The 22,955-nt window shown below is 32.2% G+C and overlaps 2 protein-coding genes across 2 annotated transcripts in view; one reads left to right on the top strand and one right to left on the bottom strand.

Annotated features, from left to right (window-relative positions):
- Positions 1-11,680, bottom strand: part of LOC106126342 (WD repeat-containing protein 47) — a 31,322-nt gene extending 19,642 nt beyond the window's left edge. The window contains exons 1-4 of the mRNA XM_013323953.1: positions 11,529-11,680; positions 8,347-9,831; positions 8,161-8,262; positions 7,437-7,482 (exon numbers count right to left, since the gene is read on the bottom strand). Coding sequence (XP_013179407.1) covers positions 7,437-7,482; positions 8,161-8,262; positions 8,347-9,815 — 1,617 coding nt within the window. The 5' untranslated portion in view covers positions 9,816-9,831; positions 11,529-11,680. The remainder of the gene's footprint in view (positions 1-7,436; positions 7,483-8,160; positions 8,263-8,346; positions 9,832-11,528) is intronic.
- A 602-nt stretch (positions 11,681-12,282) lies between these two features.
- On the top strand, positions 12,283-22,955 carry DnaJ-17 (dnaJ homolog member 17). The gene is made up of 13 exons (XM_013324083.1): positions 12,283-12,433; positions 12,829-13,003; positions 13,081-13,162; positions 13,243-13,362; positions 13,553-13,680; positions 14,099-14,290; positions 14,680-14,893; positions 16,778-16,894; positions 17,855-18,046; positions 18,503-18,636; positions 19,402-19,550; positions 20,992-21,121; positions 21,512-22,955. Exons 1-13 carry the CDS (start codon positions 12,365-12,367, stop codon positions 21,535-21,537), a joined length of 1,728 nt encoding a protein of 575 aa, XP_013179537.1. The 5' UTR covers positions 12,283-12,364; the 3' UTR covers positions 21,538-22,955.

Genomic DNA, 22,955 nt, shown 5'->3' with positions numbered 1-22,955 from the left:
CTTCCTAACATTACAGAATAGAAATGTAGAATCAAAATCATATAAACTAAGAAGATGTCTACTTCTCAAATCAATTTTGTGGAAATTAAACATTTGCTTGCACGTAGATAGTTATTTTAACATTGGTTTAAGATGTTAACATTTTAGTAGCATAGACATCTAGAAGGAAACTGATAAACGTCATAAATCAATATAATCCACTAAACACACTAGTAGCTAGGTAAATATCGACGCTATAATCTAGGCTAGACATTCCATTGTAATGTACGCACTAGTGACAGAATAAAGATAAAACATCACCGCTATTTTACTATGTCCCCGTGTATTTATCCGCGTTTAATTTTAAAAATGATAAGCCAATGAGCGTCGGTGGCTCAGTGGTCAAGCACTTGACTTGCAATCTGCAGGTCCTGGGTTCGAATCCCGCCATGTACCAATGTGTTTTTCGATTTCGAATTTACATATGTACATTTATCCGACGTTCTTATGGTGAAGGAAAACATCGTGATGCAACCTGCACATATCTGAGAAGTAATTCAAAGATATGTGTGAAGTCAACTAACCCGCACTTGGCCAGCGTGATTGACTATGGCCTAATCACCCTTAACTTAGGATAGGCTCCGAGCCCCTCGGTGGGGACGTGAGCTGATGATGATGAAGCCAATGTGGTTTTATAAGTCGTAATCAATTACAGTTACAAACATCATCCAGTAAAGCTCTTTTAAAGTATCATGGTGACAAATATAAGTACATCTAAATCAACATTTATACTACCAGAGTAAAGGTTTGAATGTTTACTCTTCATATAGTGTACAAAAAGCTCTACAATGTTCTTAATACAGTCCGTGAGACAAAATGTAAATATTGACATGATTTAGTCGTGACGGAGCGATAGTCGTCGGTGGCGTGGCCATTTAAGGCGGCCCAGGTCGAACATGCAGGCAAACGCTGCCCGCTACGGGCCTTGTAAAGTTGACAGGCATTCCGAGATCTTATCGAATTTCTATTTACAATTTAATGTCATATAGCATCGACTATCGTGGAAACGGACTACCCACGTTTATGATCTATAATATAAAATTGCCATTTGCCTTTGTGCCTTTTGGGATCATATACCAAAGCCGTCAGTCCTTTGTTATAGTTCTGTTCTAAGAAATTTGATATTTATATTTTCAAATTTATACGTCCTGACTATAAACTATATGAAGTAGTAACTGCACTTGGCCTTCGTTTATCTTATTTGATATTTATCGTAAAATGATGAACCAAAAACTATAAATAAACCCTTGACATAATATGACAATAGCATGAATTGTTCCCATTAAAAGTAAGAATAGCAAAGACTTTCGCAATACGTTTTTCTTTAATTCAGTTACGCAGGAATTGTATTCGTAATAATATAAAGTAGAATCGCGTGTTAACGTTGTATAAACCCTGCAACATGCAACAACTAGATTGATACATAAGCTATATTAAATGTAACGCTTCACGCTCATTAAAGCTATAACGGCAAGATGTAGAAATTGGCTATCAGAGCGAACATTAATTAAAACTAATCACATATATCTATATAAGGAGTATTGTTACATGAAATAATTGAATATATATTTACTCTTATCTGACCTATTTATTTAATAACGTCGCTTTCATATCACTTACATTATTAATAACGCAAGACACAACAACGATAAAACCCGAGATGTAGTCATTCGCATGTATAATTGGAAAATGATTGTTCATTTAACCTTTATAATAATATATATCCATAAATAGTATTATTCGAAATATATAAAAACTTTTTTCGTTTAAATTAATTAATTACCTTTTTTAGTCCGGTAGGAAACTTTTCATCGTGGGCTAAAGAAGATATTGAACTGTGCCGGTCCGTGTCCCATGTTATATGCCAGTTATCTAGCGAGTCTGAAGAGGATTTCTTTGTTTCGATAGAACTTTTTCTTGATAAAGAATTAGTTGAACCGACGTAGTCTCGTTTCATATCCCTAACACTGCCACTGGTAACAGAATCTCTACGGTTATAGTTCACTACATTGCAACGGGAGAGATTAGGAAAAGAACCCATAGAGTGACGTTTGCTAGAGAATCTCTGGGTAGGACTGGGAGTATCCCGACGAGGTGGCGTTTGAGAAGGGCTGTGCCGTTCGCGTCTGAGAATACTCGGAAAGGTTGAGGGATGTTCCAGCTCTCGCGCTGGAGACCGAGATATTCCCAACGAATCACGGCGTCTGTAAAATATATTTTTACCATTGAATTTTTAAAAGAAATATTTTGTTTTTAAATTTAGAATAAAGCATTTTTTCTATTTAACTAACCTTATTATCAGCCCGTTAGTAGGAGATATACATTCCCTATAATATCCTGGAGTAGACTCCCTGCTGTGCAGATAGAGAGACGATCTGTAGGGAGTACTGCACCGGCCGTGTACGTCGCAATGCGGATCGTGTTCTATAGTTGAGCTTACGAGGGGAGAATGTCGTCCTTCCCCCTCAAGGGTCAAGCTCCCGAACATTGAGTCTAATTGTCGCATAGCGAGCGCTTTCTTAACAGCTGTCATCTTCCCCCGCCTCACTGTGTGCCGATACGCACAAATAAAAGCAACACTAATTCATAAAATAACCACAAACCGCGTAAACGTTATAATTTAGAATAGAATAATGAAATTGACAAATATGTATGTCTCCTAAGTATGCCGCGACGCGACTGTTCGATGCGGTCGGCATTGTGCGCACAGCGCCTGCCGATGACTCAGAAATGCGCGCGCGCAAAACGAGACTACAATAATCAACATGTCCTACAATTACAGTAAATTTATATGTATAGATTATAAGAAGGTAAATAATAAACAAGAAATCCTGAGAGCAAATTAATAATAATGTCCAAGGACATTTCGGATGTGGGCGACGATACAAGATCACGCGATGATTGTAGTTACGACATAAAAATATTGACTCGACTTTTATAGCTGCAGCATAATTAAGTGGAACTTGCCATTCAGATAACGACCAAAAATAACTTTTGATAAAAGCTATAAATATGTAAAGTCACATTATCGTCATATTAAATGCCTATCAATCCCGTAATTACTTAACTACATACTAAATTATTGACTATTTTAAATAATTTGACAAACTAAAAAAAAAATTGCGCATGCGCCATAAAACTAAAACAATATTTAAAAACGGCACAAACTAAATCTAGGACAGACGTGAAATAGATTGAATAACGGTTATCAGAATTTAACCAAAGACAGTAGTCGATTAATTTTCTTCTCAAAACCATATCAGTAATCAAGCTGATTGACTAATGTTTGTAATCGAATTAACGCGGCAACTTACAATTTCTTAACGGCTTCGAAGATCCTAACGAATTAAACAAGATTAGATATGGATATATATGGGTCGGGTCACACGTGACAAGGACCGTTCTCTTGAATCTTAATTACTCTGTCGTAATAAATGGTACGAGTATATAATGAAAATCTTTGTATGTTTTTATTTATATAGTATTGAGAATGTTATTCTTTTCATTTGACAACCTAATTTCGACACAAACCTGAACATAAACCTACTTTTTTGCTTATTTATTTGACATCACGTACGTGAAATGGTTACATTGTTTAGTAATTATTGAATACCGCTACGGAGACAAACGATAGCTTGGTATTTTGGTTCTTACCAAAAAGAACGATGTTTAACATACGTTCCAGATTACTTCTTTGAACATCTCTAAGTTGACCGTTATTTAAAACAGAGTAGGTTTGTATAAAGCCAAAACTATTACTATTATATTAGTAAGTTGACACTCCTGAGACGCTAACTATTGAGACAAAAAACTATTATCATAATATATCACATCAAAGAGGTGGACATATTTTAGCCCTTCACATTTGTGACCTACGGTATAAATTAAAAATAAAATAAATCAAATTTTCCCTTAAAACTGAAAATATGGAATTCTGCAAAACAAATCAATATGAGTCCGTTAATTAAAGCGAATAAAGGCGTCTCTAAATAACAAGCCACAATAGTTACATCATCGTTGGACGATTTTATTCAATGACAACATTGTGACAACACAACCAGTTGAACGTCAATAAATGATAAATTCAAACGACCTTGACGATACAGAAATAAAAGAAAGGTGTAATGTAACATTTGGACACGGTCGAGACGGTGGTAAACAACGCAGTCAGAACAGCGACAAAGAATGTGAAAGTTCAATCTGTATGAAAATGAAATTGTCGTAATAACGAATTTCTAAAATGATACACAATCAATATTACTTACGCAATACTTACAGCGTAAAATAAAGAAATTTTAATCTAATATCAACTAAAATCTACTAACCTAAAAATAAAGTAAAGTTTTTTTCATACGCGTTATAAGCAATGAAATTAAGTAATTGGTATTTATAAAATAGAACTATATATAAGGGAAAGATGACTAGATTAAACGAAATAAGTAGGTATTCGAAAATTGTTAAACGTCCTGAGTACAGGCACTTTGACAAACCACCACTGAATAGATGATATTCAAGTGCCATATTTTACAATGTACTAGTTATAATATAGTAACAATGTATTTTGTTTATAGGAATTACCTACACTTACCATAGAGCTTAAGAGAAAATTGAACGTAACTCATTGACGCATACATATGTAATGTGATTACGTCATGTATATATAAAAGGAAAGAAATAGAAATTTACATCGACATTAAAATGAATAAATCAGCCGTATTAGTTATTTATTGAGGGTCTTTGAATTTATCGTAAAAATAACTACATAGCATATTTTAACTATTGAATTGATTCTTATTATATAAATAAATAAAAAATAATAGGAATACTAAGTTTTCTAATGTTATGACATCCATTTTATTGCATATGAAAAGTTTTTTTTTGTTTTTTTTTATATGGGACCATTATATTGGTGCGTCCCGGAGGCCTAATTTAGTCTTACCCTTCCCACTCTTAGGAAAGGGAAAATATTTTCTTTCTGTGCATCCTCTACTCCATCGATTAAAAGTAAGCAATGCATATGCAATTGCGTATGTCTATGGGCAACGGTCACTTCGCTATTTCAGTGATTTCAGGTGGTCACACGCTCGTTTGCCACCTTATGATTTAAAAAAAACAATAAAATATTAAAATTTCTAGATAAACTTTTTACATATTTAAAATGCTGAATTCCATTGAAGATTCCGCTTATGTAAGATGATAAAAAAAATATTAGATAACCTTTATTGCATATTTATTATTGTGTAAAATGTGAGATAATTATCCAATATTGTTTGCATATGTCTAAGTTAGAAACCGGAACAGGAAACGAAAAAAACTAATGAATCAATTTTTTTCTACAACAGAACTTTATATTATTGTATAATGAAAGGTCAACAATGTCTATGATTAAAGTTAGAAAATGATGTTTTATCTAGTCGCTTAAATTCATACATCCTACCTTTACATCTTAAATACTATACTATACTATCCTCTCGCTCCTCTCGATCTCACTAAAACTTGGCATAGATATAAAACATAGCCTGGAAGAACACATGTACTATAATAATTGGTTTTAATTCCGCGCGAACGGTAACGTATCTGTAATAACCATGCGCTTACGCCGTTCTACAATGATTTGTTTGACTGTAAAATTGAAATCACTATAATATTATTAGTACGTTACGAATAAATAAAAATATATCCAAACATTTTATTCATACGAGAACGTAGTTAATGGTGCAGTGGGCGTTTGCGCTTGTCAACCAAAAGCCATATTTATCACAAAGCTATAAATAAGATCATTTTTATGGCGACTGTTGATAAATCAATCGTATATGACAAGACAAAGACAACGCCTTTGAAGTTATGGCGTCTTTTCAAACGACTTAAATGATTCTTTCTTTGTATATATTTCTTATTCGCAATTTTTCTTAAATGGTAAATAGTTCATTTGCGTTTAAACTTAGATAGGGTTATTCTTTCTATTAATCAACTAAACTACACTAACTATAATAATATGTAAAATTTCCGTTCATTAAAACTATATTTAATACTTAAAATGTAATTTAAAAACATTTAAAGACACAGCATATCTTATTTTTTTACTGTCGTGTTGTTATTGCCATCATCGTATTTATTCCGCAAGACTTTATTAAAACATATTGCGGACTTAAAACTACAGGCGTTTGATATTTTATAATGTACAACTCATTTTTTAAGGAATGTTAAATGAATAATCCCTCTGAAGCCAAATAATAAGGTTAAATTGAAAATGTGAAAACGAATTCAATACTTTTATTAGCTTATTCCATTATGTCCAACTATTTACAAATACAAACGTATCTATTGAAGTCCCACTGATATATTTCATTACACGCCGAACAACACACAATCCGATAATCCTATCAAGACTAATATTTTATAAAGTGGCAGTGGAAAACTACATTATCACTAAGAAACAAAGACTAAATTAGTTAGTTTCTTTTTAAAATTCCGCGAGGACGAAGAGGCAAAAGCTAAAATAAATATGCTCTATGTTTCTCTACTTAACCAAAAATTGCCAGTAAGGTTAACAATTTCTTCTATGTTAGAAGGAGCATAAAGAATTTTAATCTAAGTTTACTACAGAAGCCTTAGTTCTCTTACTGCCACATAGATACTTTATTTGGTCACTTAGGTAGACCCTTAGTAATAGTTTATGTATAGTCTGCAGTAATTGAATGTAGAAGTAACGATTAAAGTTCTTTTTTTACAAGAGAAAAGTGTAAACGAGCAGGAACCGATCATTTTCGCTCATGACTATAATTTTGTTATGACTATTAGTAGAGTCAACATATTTAGCATAATTAAATATAACATTAGTTTTATTTATAAAAAAAACTTGTAGGAAAATTACACATGTGTTTAGCTTGAGTTATTACAATCTTAGACACATCTAAGCATTAGTGTTCAGAAAAAATACCAGTGTTAATGAATTGATTGGATTGTTACAATATTCTTTATAACTATGCATTTCGAATGCAGCAATACTTGTATTGACTCATGAATCATATTGTCGTCTCTATGTTTTCAAAGAGAATGTAAGGGATGACAATATGTGTCAATAAAAGGCAATACAGACGACACACTTAACTACTAAATCCGCAAACCCGCATAATATACGTCTATTAGACTTCCGCAGCACATATTTGATATACACTCGCAGATTCAAACAAAATCAAAGATAAATCATAGAAAGAACACAAGAAAACATTATCAAGTGAAAAAGAACGCCATTTGCTCGCGAAATATGCGGAGAACGCAAAAAATCTAGTACAGAACGATCATGATGTTCGGCCAAGAGCAACGAACCAGGAAACAAGAACAAAATGCCGTTATTTCCAGTAATTAAAATATTTTTTTAATATACAATCACTTACCATCAGTCCTTCCAGATTTTGAGCCAGCTCTCCTGCTTCGAATTTGCTGAAATTAAAACAAAACTTTTATAACTAACTTATTATTATAAAAATATAAACTTTATGGTATTTTCTAAGTTACAATTTAGAGAAATCTATATATTTAAAGGACAATTGAACACAATAGATGTTACCAGTTGACAAGCAAGCTTAACAAAGTAGCATGTTCATTCTACCATTGTAAGAAAACCGTAACTAAATTATTCTCATATGTTAAGTGTTCAGCGAAGCAGACAAAATCGTTGTTTATTTACCATCGTATCGTATTGTTAAGTGAACAAAATTGAACTGTTTATTGGAAATCACTATCTTTATTATTTTGTACTCTTAAAAATTGTTTTATAAATGAATGAATATTTGTATATTTTAAAGCAATTTATTTTTCATAATATTGATTGTTTCTTCATAAATAAATTACTGTCATATATTTAAAATTATGTACTGACAGTGTCATGCTAAAATGATCTACAATTTAAGTAACACGGGGAAGCAGGCATAGTTATACATAATATGGCTAGAAAACTATACCGTTTTGAACGCTACAGACTTATTAAATGTTTATTTACATTTATCAATATATTATATTACTAAGTATAAAATCATAACTCATTCAAACTGGTAATTATAACACACTATTTATATATTATAGACATAATATTAACAGTGATACAAAGATTTAATTTACCTGAGAGGCTGTTTGCATTCTACGGAGGTTTCTTGATTCATCTGTTGGGGAAGTCTAATGGATTGGGTGAAGCCAGATGCCGGTTCACCTTGTTGCTCCATCCTGAAATACATACGAAAAACAAACTGAGCTTCATAAAAGTTAATTGTAATATTATTAATTGAAACTCTTAAATAAATAACTTACGATTTAGGCGCCCGTAATTCAGAGGAGCATAGATTTCGTATATAATCATCGCATTCACGCTGCTTTTGAATTTGGTATTCCTTAAGCAATTCACGGCGGAAATCACCTTCCAGAGTTGGCACAAGCTTTGGTTCCACCTCCTGTGGTGCACGTTCTGCGAGAGAAGAACGTTCAGTAGACGCAGCTGTGGTTGATATCGAAGTAGACGCAGAGTAATCTTGTCCCCTGTGCTCTGGAGTGGTAGCATTTGACGCGCCAATACTGTTCGATTCATTGGTTTTTGTCGATGAAGCAATATCTCCTGTAGGTTTCAATTGCTCCTCAATTGGTTTTAATGATTCATTTAAACCATTGTACATACTGTCGCCATTTTTATTATCAAACAGTCTGTCCACAGATGTATTCATCAGTTTGCTCCCTTTTATACCAGTCAGATGAAAACCAGCAAAGCAAGAAGATGAAGGACCGTAGTCTATGGCAGATAAAGCCATTAATGCCGTATGACGAGGCGCACCATCGGGAAGAGGTCGAAGCGATCGCGTCATAGCATCGGCAGCGGACCGAGGGCGCCTGAATGGCATTGCCAAGTGCGGGAATGTCCGAGGTTTGATTGGTGTCACAAGCATATGCTCGGTCCATGAGGTGTGTAAAGAGGGACGATCCAGTTTCTCAACATCCACATTTAACATTCTTTGTTCAAACGGTACACTAAATGTTTCAGCTGGGATTGACTGCAGCCATGATAGTAGGCTCAAATCGGATTCATCAAACCCTGAACCGTCAAGTAGTTGTGAAAAATTAACTTCATTTGACTGAGCTTCTTTTGATCCTGTAGCTTTGGCTTGACAGTAATTTACACAAGATTCATATAAAATGCCTTTGATAAGTAACTGCATTAAGCGATCATTTTTAGCGCACTTGGCCACAGTTCCAGTAGACTTCTTGTCGCAAGGTAAGAACTGTTCCACCAAAGGATATACTTCTCGGAAACACTGTACTCTGGCATTACTAGGATTCCATTTCTTAAATTGAGCGTGATCAGTTATACTGGGGAGAGTAAGCAGTAAGCAGAGGTTGGAATATTCTTCTTTTGTGGGTGCAAGCTTCTCTAATTCGCTAAGTACTTTGACCACTTCATCTACAATATTCTCAACATTATTGTAAGCTTTGATTTCAGATCTGATGCAGAGAAGTTCAATATATTTATGCCTGAGTATAGCATAGTTAAATTTGTCTGCTTCAAAAGCTTTGAGTGCACTCAATGGTTGGATGAATTCAAGAACATCATCCCATTGTCCGTCCAGGATAAGTTGACGCAGAAAGAGTACATCGTCGGCATAATTTCCATTGATGACGCCGGTTTCACGCTCAAGCGACAATTGCGTGATGTGCAAGTCGCGGTTGTGGAGAAACTCGAGTGCCAGACGAATAACATCGTCTTCGCGCAAGTTTAAGTGTGTTGATGGCATTCTTGAGATGATTTACCTGTAAGAAAGATAATTTGATTTGATATAATATCTTAGATATACTATGTACGAACAAAAAAGGAAATTGTATGTAACCTAAAATTTGTTAACTTTTGTTTCATCTAATTTAGGTCACATGTAAATTACAACCAATGTAACGACAGCCTATCACTTCACCTAAATATACAACAACTAGGATATAGGAAATAAAAAAAACTAGAAACATTAAAAACAACGGTTCTCTCTATGAATCAATGTGGTGACACAGAAATGAAACTAATCAAACTTCTTCAAATGACTTTGATCTTGAACAGCTCAGGAATATAATCCGTGTCCTGAGCCGAGTAGGACACATCTAATACATTTGCAGTATTGATCCACTTAATAACATTTCAAAACGAAATTAGCAAATGCTCAAAAAATGTTTAAATTCACCTAACTGTTACAGAACAGAACTATTAGCTCTGTTTGCGATAAACACATGCTAGTATTAAAATGTTTAAGACACATGAAGAAAAACTCAGTAATTATATCGATGTTATAACCTAGTAGCAATAATTTTGCTAAGCAGCAGAGAGAGACCGGTTGCATCAGTAAGTAACCTGTAGCCTGAAGTATTGACATATTTATATTACCTCATTAGTAACAAATAAATAATCATCCTTTTAATTTATTATAAACAACATTAGTAATTGTTTGTATAAAAATTTATGAAGAACATAGATTTAGCTGATCAACTCTCTTTATGTATCATAAACAAATTAATGTCATAGTTAATTTTAAAAAGCAAGGAGTTAATTTATTCTTATTTTATCCCATTTATTGCCAATTGTGTTAAGAAAATTGTCAAAAAGTATAGCAGTAACCATATTACATTTCAATAATTAATATTTACTCTATATTCAGTTTTCTACTTGCTATATCACTTAATGAACCTGAGTTAATGTATGAGCATGGAAGGATTTGTTTTAATTTTATGTTAGCTTTGAAGACAGATATCTTGTCTCAACTGCATTACAATAATATTAACTAAATACATGAGTCAGAAATGGGTGTGGAATCATAAAAGTTATGTTTTTATAAGTAATATTTTGTGTTAATTTTACTACCATCAATGATATGAATTTCCATACAATAATTAATGTAATATTACATTTTATACTTTACAAAATGATTAAATATAAAAATAACAAAACTCTCAAAACTACTATTATTATTAAATAATTACTCATGGAAATTGTTATGTATTTGTTTAACCAGATAGTTCCAAATAAAGATAAAAGTTCGTTTGAAAAACTTTCACTAAGAAACGCATATTTAAACGTAATTTATATTCCTACCAAGGGAAAGTCAAATATCAATGTGAGTATATTAAGAGAAAGCATAATTATTATTTTAGCATCTCATCAAAATATACTTCGAACATGTGAATTGATTATCTTGCATTTTTAACGTTGGAAAGGAATCCTTAAATTCTAAACAATATATCTACGACTTGACAAAATTTCATGTAAATGATTACACCTACACAAATGTTGGATATCGACCGAGGGTGCCACCGTTCAATTATAACATAGTTAATACATATATAAATACTATTATAATATTTACCATAGGCAAAATACAAAAATCATGAACATATACAGTTACAAAAACAACTATCAATTATTTCAGATAAGTATTACATATTTCTAAAAATAATTAATGAACACTCACCTGATGTATGGCTGAGTCCTTTATTTAGCGGTAATGCTATAATAATTTAAAATAAATTTGTCTACATTTACGACACTATTTTTATGAGAACATTTGAAAGAGAATAAAAAAAAATATTCGACATAATATCGTTGTCGATTGTCGGTCGTTGAAGAAAGCTTACACAGATAATATAAATATGAGTATGAGTAGGAGATTATTACAGATTACTTACAGATTTTAATGTCACGTTGTCACGTCAATATAGAATTAACGTATAATAACATATCATTATAAGATAAGTGTGAATTGCCACTGATTACATTGCTTTTTCATCTCACATTTCTAGACTACCGCTGTTTTGGTTTTTAAAAATTACCGTCTTGTTTTTTATAAATTCTATCTCCATTCATCTTACATTAATTGTGGATTTCTATTATTTGGATGATTTATAGCTAGCTGCGGAAAATTACATTTATACCTCGCTTTCTTTAAATCTACACGTCTGTATATCTTGGCATATCTAAACTGCTAAAAGTAGATCAAGCTGATTCATTTTATTTACAATATCCTACACCAGAACTGTGATTCCAAGATCTGTATGCATTAAATGGGGATAAAAATAAATAAATAAAGTATTTTCACGATAAATGCCAATGTATTAGAATAATTTTACAGAGGGCGAAACCATTCTGAAAAAATGTGAAAAACCAGCACACATAAATAAAATAAAAAAAAATCAATGACACTGGCAACACAGCAGCTAATGTCATTGTGATTGTAAAATAAATGTGACAACGGCGGTCTCACACACTGATAGAAATATAATAAATTAAATTTTTAGAAAAGTATTTACAATGGATGAAGAAGGGGAAAGTATTTTGCTCGAAGATAATTATTATCAATTATTAAATGTGTCAAAAACGGTAAATACTTCACCGCATGTTACTTAGTATTTCAGCATTATTGCAACATTATTATATAACTATCCCAGTTATGTCAATAATTAATTGATAAAAACTTAATGTAATATTACAAAATACCAGGGTTCATCTAATTTTACACTGAAAATATTACATCATGATGTAATTTTCTTATGCCGCTGCGCATATTTGAGGTTATATTATTATGTTTTATTTATCGGGTAAGGAGATCATTTTGCCGTATCATATGCTCAATAGAAAATATAATGGTTAAACCCCGTTCTTAAAACCTTAGTTTAGCTTTTTTGTTGCAATTTATTTGGTTGTCATGACATATAAGTCTCCACCAAAGGGTTATAAGCTACTATTTAAACACGATAATCTTTATTTGTTTTCAGGCATCAACAGAAGAAATCAACAGTGCCTACCGCCGTTTCTCACGCATGTTTCATCCTGACAAACATAGTACTGACAGCAAGAAACAAAAATGGGCTGAACAGATATTTAACAAAGTAAAAGAAGCTTATGAAGTACTGTCTGATTCTCACAAGAGAGCTATTTATGATACCCTAGGTAATATCCCTGAGATTTACTTTAACTGTTCTGTATTTCTCTGGAAAATTAATTGTACAAAAGAATATATTTCACAGGAAAACGTGGCTTAGAAGTGGATGGTTGGGAGATTATATTTAGAACTCGAACACCAAAGGAAATTAGAGATGAATATGAAAGGTATGATTATTGTGAAAACCTTCTTGCTAAGTACTTTGTCTATTGATATAAAAAAATATGAATTATGAAAATGTTTTCAGGCTGAAGCGAGAGAGAGAGGAACGGCGGTTACAGCAAACTGCCAACCCACGTGGCACTATCACTTTGTCTATAAATGCAACAGATATGTTCACAAAATATTATGATCAATATGAAATTCTGTAAGTAACATCGGAGTTCTAGAGATGACGCAAATAGTCCATTATATGTAGAATCTACACATTTATAATTAAGAAAAATATTAATTCTATCACTAATTTAGAACACTTGAAAATTAATTTTATTTACTAAAAAAAAAAATGGACAGTATTTAATATTTTCTTTTATTTTTACTATATGTTTATGTCGTAGGGATGATACAGCATTAATTCCTAATATAGAAGTTTCCGGAATGACGATTCAGCAATCCATTGATGCGCCAGTTACTCTAAGGAATACCATGACTTTATCTGGAAATATTTCTACACAAAATGGAAATGGTAATTTCAAATTTATTTAACATAACTTAAGCACGAGAATTATAAAGATTAAAAACAGATATCCTTTTTGGTTTCTTTCTTTTTCTTTATAATATTGCAATATTAAAAATGTATATTTTCATTTATTCATTGTACGATCATGTGTTATTTGTATGAAAATTTAAAGTCATACTGCCTATTCTCACCTTGTTTTATTGTTAAGTAGTCTATTAGTGTATGTTTACCTTGCATAGAGAAAAATTTAGAACTATGGTCGAATCTAGATAAACAGGAATTCTCTAAAAGTGAGTTATTGTGAATCACTTGAATAAGAGAGAAATGTTTATTATATCACAGTCCCTTGGTTACTTGAGTATCCAGATTCAGCTGTATTAGAATTGATAACTTTAAACAATAACTTTATTTATGGATATTTCAGGTACAGGATCAGTGAATGTATCAAATCGTCACTTGAGTTCTGAAAAGGGGTGGACTGAAGTAGAATGTGGTATTGGTAATGGACCACTACTCGGGTTTAAGGTGTTTAGGACATTATCCCGAGTGATGTTCCTAAACTGTGGCACTGTACTGCAATTTACTCCAAGAGGGATAGTTCCGAGTTTTGTGTCGAGTAAATATAACTTTTCTACTTATATCTTATTTGAAATATTTATTAAAAGATGATTGTGTGAGACTATTTTAAACTAAAACTGTGATTAAACTTTTTAAAATCCGTTTTACGACTGATTTACTTATTTATTCTAACATTGATTTAGAAAATATTAATGTATTATGTAGCTTGCTATTGTCCATGACTTCGTCCGCGTAATTAAAAAATAAACAAAATTAGTAGCCTATGCATTCTTCTAGACTATGTTCTATATGTATGCCAAATTTCATCAAGATCTGTTCAGGTGTTCTGGAGATAACTTCAAACAAATATCCATCCATCTAAACATTTGCATTTATAATATTAGTAAGATTAATGATCCTGACTATATAACAAGTTTATATTTCCAGCCATGGCATTGCAGTTAGATGCACATTCAGTTGGTTACCTCACATATCGTGCAGGCGGTCAAAGTGGTTCATCAATGACATCCATGTATGTCCGAGACTCAGAGAAATATCACACAAACACTGCCCTACAGATTGGGAATCCACACTCGTTCATTTCTTTCAATGTTATGAGAAAACTGCCACAGTATGATATGAAATTAAGATTGGCTCTCAAGTAAGTTTTTTTTTTAATAAATAATGAGCTATTGCCTGCAACTTGGTCCATGCAGATATTAAAATAGAAACAGGTTGATAAGTATCCTATACCTGTCCCCTAGTTCTAAGCTAACTGCCCAGCTATTTTCAGCAAAATCCGTTAAGCTGTTCTTGAGTTATAGTGTTACTAACACAACTTTCTTTCATATTTAGATTTGCTACATAGACTAATGTTATTCCACAGTTTCCACTATTTATATATACCTTATACTAAAACGTTTTTTATCTCAATTTATTCTTTGTTTTAAAAATATTATGCTGAGCTTGTAAACTGTATCTTGAAATAAATTATGCTTGTAAAATTATCTTAGTATATAAAAGCATCTGAAGCTAAAGCTGAAGCTTAAATGTATATTTTAAGTAGCTGTCGCCTGCGACTCCGACCGAGTGTAATTAAAAAAAAACTATTGGTCGCAGCGTAATATTATAATTAGCCTAAAGCCCCTTCCTCTATAAATGGACTATCAAACAAAAAAGAATTTACAAATTGGACCAGTAGTTCCTGAGATTAGCGCGTTTAAACAAACAAACAAAAGTAAAGAAATATAGTTTTTAATTTTAGATGCTTTTAAGCAATTTATTATTTGTTGTGCTGTTCTATAATGTAGTCATTGCATTCTATATTTAAATGTATATATGATAAGATTTAATTTTTGTACATAGCTGAATAGCGATTGTTTTTTTTTTTTAATTTTAAGTCGCAATTTTTACGTACATTTATAGATGTCTATCTATAGTTATGTTGTGATCACAATTTTATGTCAATATTCACATCCTTGTCTTATTTTAATTAATATCTTACTCAGTATGATTCAATTGAATATGGATATTAAATAATTCAACAGGACACATATAATGATGTATAATTATTCAATCGAGTAAAATACATCGTAATAAATATATTGAAATAAATAATTTAATCATCACTATGTCGCGCTTTTATAAACGTTACGTAATAATAATAAAACGCATATTATTAATTAATATTATGTAACATAATAATATAATAAATGGATAATAAATGCTATATTAATATTGGCATTTTACTATGTTGTAATGAAGAATATCTATGATATATATTCGATGCACTTTATCTTGTTAATTTTTATTTATTTATTTTATAGTAAAAGCTATGCTTTATGCTGAGTCTCCATACAAGCTTGCTCTATGTTATTATGTTTGATACAAAAAGTTCGAACGTGGTATTTTTTATTAAAAGTTACCAAACAAGCAAGTGAAGCATCTGCAAATGCGTTGCGTGATCAATGGTGGAGGGGACGCACAGAAAGAAAATATTTCCCCTCCCTTTAAAATTGACTGATAAATATTCAAGTTTGAACGCAATAACATCAAGTAAGCTTGTATTTGGCAACCGGGAGTTGCTCTGCGCCGGCGCTGAATGTTGTTGTTTGACAGTGAAAGCGAACGCACACATGAAAAGGCGTGGTGTCACGCGACAATAACGACCATTTTATATTATCCGTAGTGTGTTAAAATACCTATGTGTTAAATAATGCTCGGCGATTTTGTCGGTATGTTCGCGAATTGTCGGCTGGCATGTAGCGATGACAGACAGAAGCATTGGCTTTCGTCATCCATCTCATAACGGAGATAACAATATTTTATATAACATACGGTTATGTTGGTATCGGAAACCAATGATAAATATTTTATGCATGCAAAATTTCACTTTATCACGCTTTATGCAAACTGTAGAACAGATTAAATTGAAATTGTACAATATGGTTAAAAAATATTACAATGCAAGTAAAGTGATGTTTAAGAATTGCTATTTACAAATTTTACCTATTATTTTTCTGATTGAAAAACTTATTTGTTACAGATTTGGTACATTTGGAGCAATAGCTGAATACGGTGCTGAAAAGAAAGTATCACAGAATAGTAGTGTTTCTGCTGCGGTAATGGTTGGAGTGCCCACTGGAGTTGTACTCAAACTTAAGTAAGTATAGCATTTGTTTTGTAGTCTATGTGTTCTTCCAGGCTATGTTCTATATCCATGCCAAATTTCACCCAGATCCATTAAGTTGTTCCGGAGATACCTTCTAACAAACATCTTTTTTTTTCATATCATAAGGTGGCAAACGAGCGAGCGGCCACCTGAAATCGCTGAAATAGCGAAGTGACCGTTGCCCATAGACATACGCAATTGCATATGCGTTGCCTACCTTTAATCGACGGAGGAGAGGATGCACAGAAATAAAATGTTTTCCCTATCTATGCATCCTCTCATCCGGAAAGTCCACTTCCACTTCCCATCCTTTCCTTATAAGAAAAAGGTAGGAAGGGAAAGAGGACTAAATTAGGTCTCCGGGACGCACACTCATCAGACGAAACGCGGAATTGCTTCCACTTGACGCCTGTCGTCTGTCTGGTCATGGTATTTCACCGGGCGAGCCGGGCCAATTCGTGCGAAGATGTTAAAGCGGGCTCTACCATTGTTAAATCTGTCCATCCATCCATTAGTAAGATTAATACATATCAGACATGATCCATGATACATAATTAGAATAATAATACTAAATATATTTTGTTGTTACTATCAACCAGAATTAATACTACAAAGTGATTAAATCATAATCTCTTATAGCTAATTAATAATACTTAATATAATGTAATAACTTTATTTATAACCTTGAAAGTGTAATTTCAATTAAAAATATTTCAAATGGGTAAGTCATATATGGTTAATTCTATGCCACCCATAGATGATAATAATAACAACATAATGTGTGTCTGATAACACATCATGCACCTGAATGAAATTGATTGAGGAAAGGAGAAAATAAGATATCTCATATTTCACTTAATCTTATCCGCTGTTCATTTATAATTGATTTGACTAAAATATAGCGAATCTAGCCTGTGTTTTATATACTAATAAGGTTAAAATTATTTATAGATGGAGCTGTTCGTCACAAACAATTGTAGTGCCAATGCATCTTTGCGATGAAGTGATGCCATCACCTGTGTTTTATGCCACTGTTGTCCCATTGGTCTCATGGCTGGTCTTAAAGAAAATGGTCTTGGATCCTATCGCTAAAGAGCGTCAAGAAAGAGAAAGGCAAAGATCTATGGAAGCGAATTTCGAAAGGTATTTATATAAGTACATTTTTTTTGTTAAAACCTTTGATTGCGTATAGAGAAAGGTGTTTTTTAACATACCAGATATGTCAAAGACCTCATTCCTCTCATTTTTTTATGAAGACGGACAACATTGTTTTTGTAGCGTTTTTCCAGTGAAAACTCACATTTATTGTAATACAAACTCATTAAACACAAAGAAAGGTGATATAGAAACTGATTGATGATTAACATTGAAGTACTTTTTTTTATTTAGCGATCGCTCGCGACTCCGTCTGCACGATGTAAAAAATAAACATAATTAGTAGCCTATATGTTCTTCCAGTCTATGTTCTATGTTTATGCCAAATTTCATAGAGATTTGTTCAGCCATTCTAATGATACCCTCAAATAAACATCCATACATCTAAACATTCGCATTTATAATATTGGTAAGATTAATTTATTGTTTATCTTATTATAATAGGTTACAAGAAATGCAGCAACAAGCTCGTGCTACTGTAGAACTGATGAGAGAAACCTATTCGAGAATCAGGAATGATGAGGAGAAAAAGAAAGGCTTGGTTATATTGCAAGCTTTGTATGGAAAATTACCTGCAGGTAAATCGATTTAAATATCATTTCAATTCTTGCACATGGTGTCCGATATTAATTAATATAGTAAACATATGTGAATTTTAATTTTATAGACAAAAATCTTTTAAACGATTATAAATACAGTTATTAAATAACTAAACTGTTGGTTTCTGAGATCAAAATTCTTGTACAGAACATATTGACATCCCTGTCATTAGCTTTAACTAAACAGAGATAACAATATGGTTTAAATGGCCAATTTGGTCTCAGATACCCAGAGGAAGTATGGAATACTTACACAAAAATATGCTTTTTATTGCTGGCAATTTGCAGTGTATGAATAAATTTAATCAAATTGGTTTTTTTTAATATTAGCAGATTTTTTTATAAATTTACTAATATTTCTTTTGCCATTCCAACTAAGCTCTAGGCTTGTGCTAGGACATGGTTTACGACAATAGTCGAATGGCGGGATTCGAACCCCCGACCTCGTGATCGGAAATCCGTACACTTAACCATTAGGCTATTGACGCTATTAAATTAGTAATAGTGCAAGTTACTTAAAAATAATGAAGATTAGTCTATTATAAATTCCATATAAATATTTTTCTCCCCTCTTCCCGCTACAGACAAGTCAAATTTACCAGTATTTGAATAGTATTAAGTATTTGAATACCTAAATACTGGTATTTCCAGACAGCCTGTATAAGCATCATCATAATATTTTAACATACTTGTGTCACTTTACTTCTGGACCCTGTATTTGGATTTTTTGTTTTCTATTTGTAGGTGCAGATAGCCATGATGTGGCACCAGATGAAGCAGGTGACGGTGTTCAACCAGAATCACCACACGGATATTCCGAAGTGATTGAAGTTACCATACCTCTGCAGTGCCTTGTTAAGGATTCCAGGCTCGAGTTACTAGAAGCTAGCAAGGTATATGTTACTAACGCACAAATAAATATATTTTAAACAATATTTGTTAGAATTCGTTACCAAGTCAAACGTCAGATTGATTAGTAAGGAGACATAAGCCACATAAGTTGATATTTTAATAGGACTTGTGTTGCGCCGATACTCCAGCACAGTGTCGCTTTTTTTTTCTAAGAGTATAAAAAATGAAGTGACACATTCTTATGTTGAAGGAAATTATTGTGATGCCGAATTCCGAGATATTATTAATTATTTGCTTGATATTATCCAATATTGATTTATTCAGTCAGTGCAGTGCGCACACCGGCGAGGGCGCTGTCTCTAAATCAAGTCTGTCACTTGTCAAACGCATTACTGACAGATGCAGTGACTGTCAGACGTCAATCACACCGAACAAGCAATGTTGCCATTGTAATAAAATAATGTTATAAATTGATATTCTCTGATTTTTTTGACATTCAGCTAGCCATATTGGAAAAGGCCTAGTTACCCCTAACTTAAATGGAGATTTTTATGAACTGACAACACAAATATAGAAAATGCTATTTTGACTAGTTTTATAAATTTTTTAGCAATAAAATAAGAGAAGGGACCCCCTTAGATGTAGAAAAACGAATGTATCATTGTATAGGTAATGTCGGGCTTCTACTGTCGAAACATGTCACATGCGGTGTTATGAAAGTTTTCACAGTAGACATGACAATGTGTTTAGTTACAGTTGCCATGGAAACTACACGATTACGAGGTTTGTACTGCATAAAAGTGCTGAATTTCTTAAACGCTGCATTATAGACCGACAAGGTTATCTGACCGGTGGGCATAAGTCAAACTAAATGATGTCAGCTCACTACCGGGGGGCGCTAGTGAGCTGACCAAAGTCAAAAAATATCGCAAGATTAATTTTAACAGTGGTAGAGCCCGCTTTAACATGTTCGCACGAATTGGCCCGGCTCGCCCGGTGAAGTACCACGACCACACAGAAGACAGGCGTGAATGCATGAAAGGGGCATGAGAGGATGCATGGAAGGGGAAGATATTTTCTTTCTGTGCATCCCCTCCTCCGTCGATTAAAGGTAGGCAACGCATATGCGATTGCGTATGTCTATGGGCAACGGTCACTTCGCTATTCCAGCGATTTCAGGTGGCCGCTCGCTCGTTTGCCACCTTATGATATAAAAAAATAATTTTATACAGTTTGTTTATTTTTTACCTTACCTTATGATCTAAAAAAAAGATCCCCTTTATACTGTAGTTGTCATGTCATTTTCTATGTAAGTATGTTTTATACATATTCTGACAGCATTAATCGCTATTATCGATAGTAGCGCCTCTCACCGGTTCAGTTATATTTGTTTCTATACCTATGAAAATTCACAAAATATATATTTTTAAGTAGCTGACAGGTTTAAAATATTTTAATAATTATTTATTTTTTCTATTTCAGTCGGAGTTACCAGGATTCTATGATCCATGTGTTGGGGATGATAAGCATCTTACGGTCAAATACTCTTACCATAATAATCTTTACATTTGCACCATTACTGATCAACAAGCCGTCGTATTGCCGCGCAATAGTAAGTAATATTATAAACCTATTTAAAAATATATAGTTAAACACGTTTAAAACTTTGAACGCCGGTGAAGGATATAGACGTGGTACTACTTTTGCTATAAGTTTTTAATTATTTATTGGTCAAGAACTAATTTCGCTAATAATAATGTTTTTAATAGCCACGGTTTGTCAAAAATCCGTTAGTTATGTCACGGTATAAAAAGGTTAACATATGTTTAAGCTAAAATGTACGTATGAAACATAGTCTGATTTTTGTTTTAAGGCTTTTGTATAACATTTAAAGCACATTTTTTTTATTTTATTTTGTTATACATACAGACAGATTGATTTTATAAATGTGTGTTGATATGTAAATTAAGGTATGTCTAAAATATAATATCTTTGTTTCCAGGTCATCGAATAAAAAATAGATCCTGAAAATTAAAGTCGAGGTGCAAACGCTAGCACCCACAGCAAATGAATGCAGCTTCTTCAAAATTATTATTATTTATTTTAACATCTTGTTGCTGGAATCCAGTATTTGTTTTGTGAAGTGCGTGAAAAACTCGTTTTGCAATATTTAATGAAAGATATATTTATTTTTGAATTGATATGATAAATGTTATATTATTGTCTACGAACATAGCATTATATATAGTACATTGTTATTTTTGTACTATATTTTGTTGCCATGGTAACCTATATGATGTTTAAGAAGTGCCTTTACGTTCGCATGTCAGCCATGTTGAAAAAAAAACAAGATATAAGTGGACCAATTTAATAGGTCATTTGACATTTTAATGAAGTTCCAAAATGTAACCTTGAAACGACGGACTTAAAATATTTTTTTTTGAAGATAACAGTACAAAACTGGTTAACTTAAATAATGCCAATCGAACGTCGTTACAATGTTGCTTCAGTGAGAATTTTATCTTTTTAAACACTAAATATTACAAAATCGAACGAAAAACATCGATTTTTGCTAAGTGTATTCGATTTACAAATGTTTACAAGTTAATATCGATTAATTCATTTTAATCGATGTTTTTAAGCAATTTAATCTATGATGAATCTTAAATAGATAAATGTCAAATATGACCTATTTTATTAGCCCACTTATAGTACCGAATATCGCTATGAATTCGTAAATTTTACGTACCTGTATTTACAAAAGGTGCTCATTCCAAGATGTAAGTACCAATGGCTTAAAAACATCTTATTTTTCTAAGGCTATTATACGGGCAATAATAATATAAGTCCAGCAATAATATAGAAACAAGCATATAGAGAATAATGAAGTTCAATATTTTATATTTAATGCTTTTTGAAATATTTAAATAAATTGTTAATAAAGTTTTCTTCTATTATATATGTAGTTAATATTGGCACAATTAATTACTTAAATTATAGCAATAAGTCAATTTAAATAAATTATAATAATTTTGATGAACACCAAAACTATTTATTGATACGTCTGAGTAAATGAATTCAAAGTGTAATTGTAGCGTAAATGCATTTGAGTTTTTCTTGTATTAAGTATGGTATTCTATATCGTTTGATGTCAAATTTAAAACATATTTAGGTGCTTGGGGGCATTTTAGATTAGCCACATTCACAATTGTATAAAATACTCAAAAAGTTTAATGATTTTTTGAGTGTTTGTAACAAATTTTATCATGGAACGATAGTTTAAACTGTAGTTAACTGTGAATATAGTTTAAACTGTCGATTGGAAAGTCTTATATTAGGCAGAAATTTTCCAAAAGATGGTATGAGTGCATACTATATATATTTTCATTATTATTATAAAAAAACAAATGTAAGAGGTGAGTATTTAGTAAACAAAGATATTTTAA

This window comes from Papilio xuthus, unplaced genomic scaffold (assembly GCF_000836235.2).
Source record: "Papilio xuthus unplaced genomic scaffold, Pxut_1.1 DF825017.1, whole genome shotgun sequence".
Classification (NCBI taxonomy): Eukaryota; Metazoa; Arthropoda; class Insecta; order Lepidoptera; family Papilionidae; genus Papilio; species Papilio xuthus.
This window is presented reverse-complemented; position numbering and strand designations above follow the sequence as displayed.

Bases quoted from the DNA above. Each gene is read 5' to 3' on its own strand.
- DnaJ-17 (XM_013324083.1), top strand. From the start codon at position 12,365: ATGGATGAAGAAGGGGAAAGTATTTTGCTCGAAGATAATTATTATCAA. The intron at 13,363-13,552 runs GTAAGTAACATC...TTTATGTCGTAG, and splicing joins TATGATCAATATGAAATTCT to GGATGATACAGCATTAATTC. The intron at 21,122-21,511 runs GTAAGTAATATT...CTTTGTTTCCAG, and splicing joins CGTCGTATTGCCGCGCAATA to GTCATCGAATAAAAAATAGA.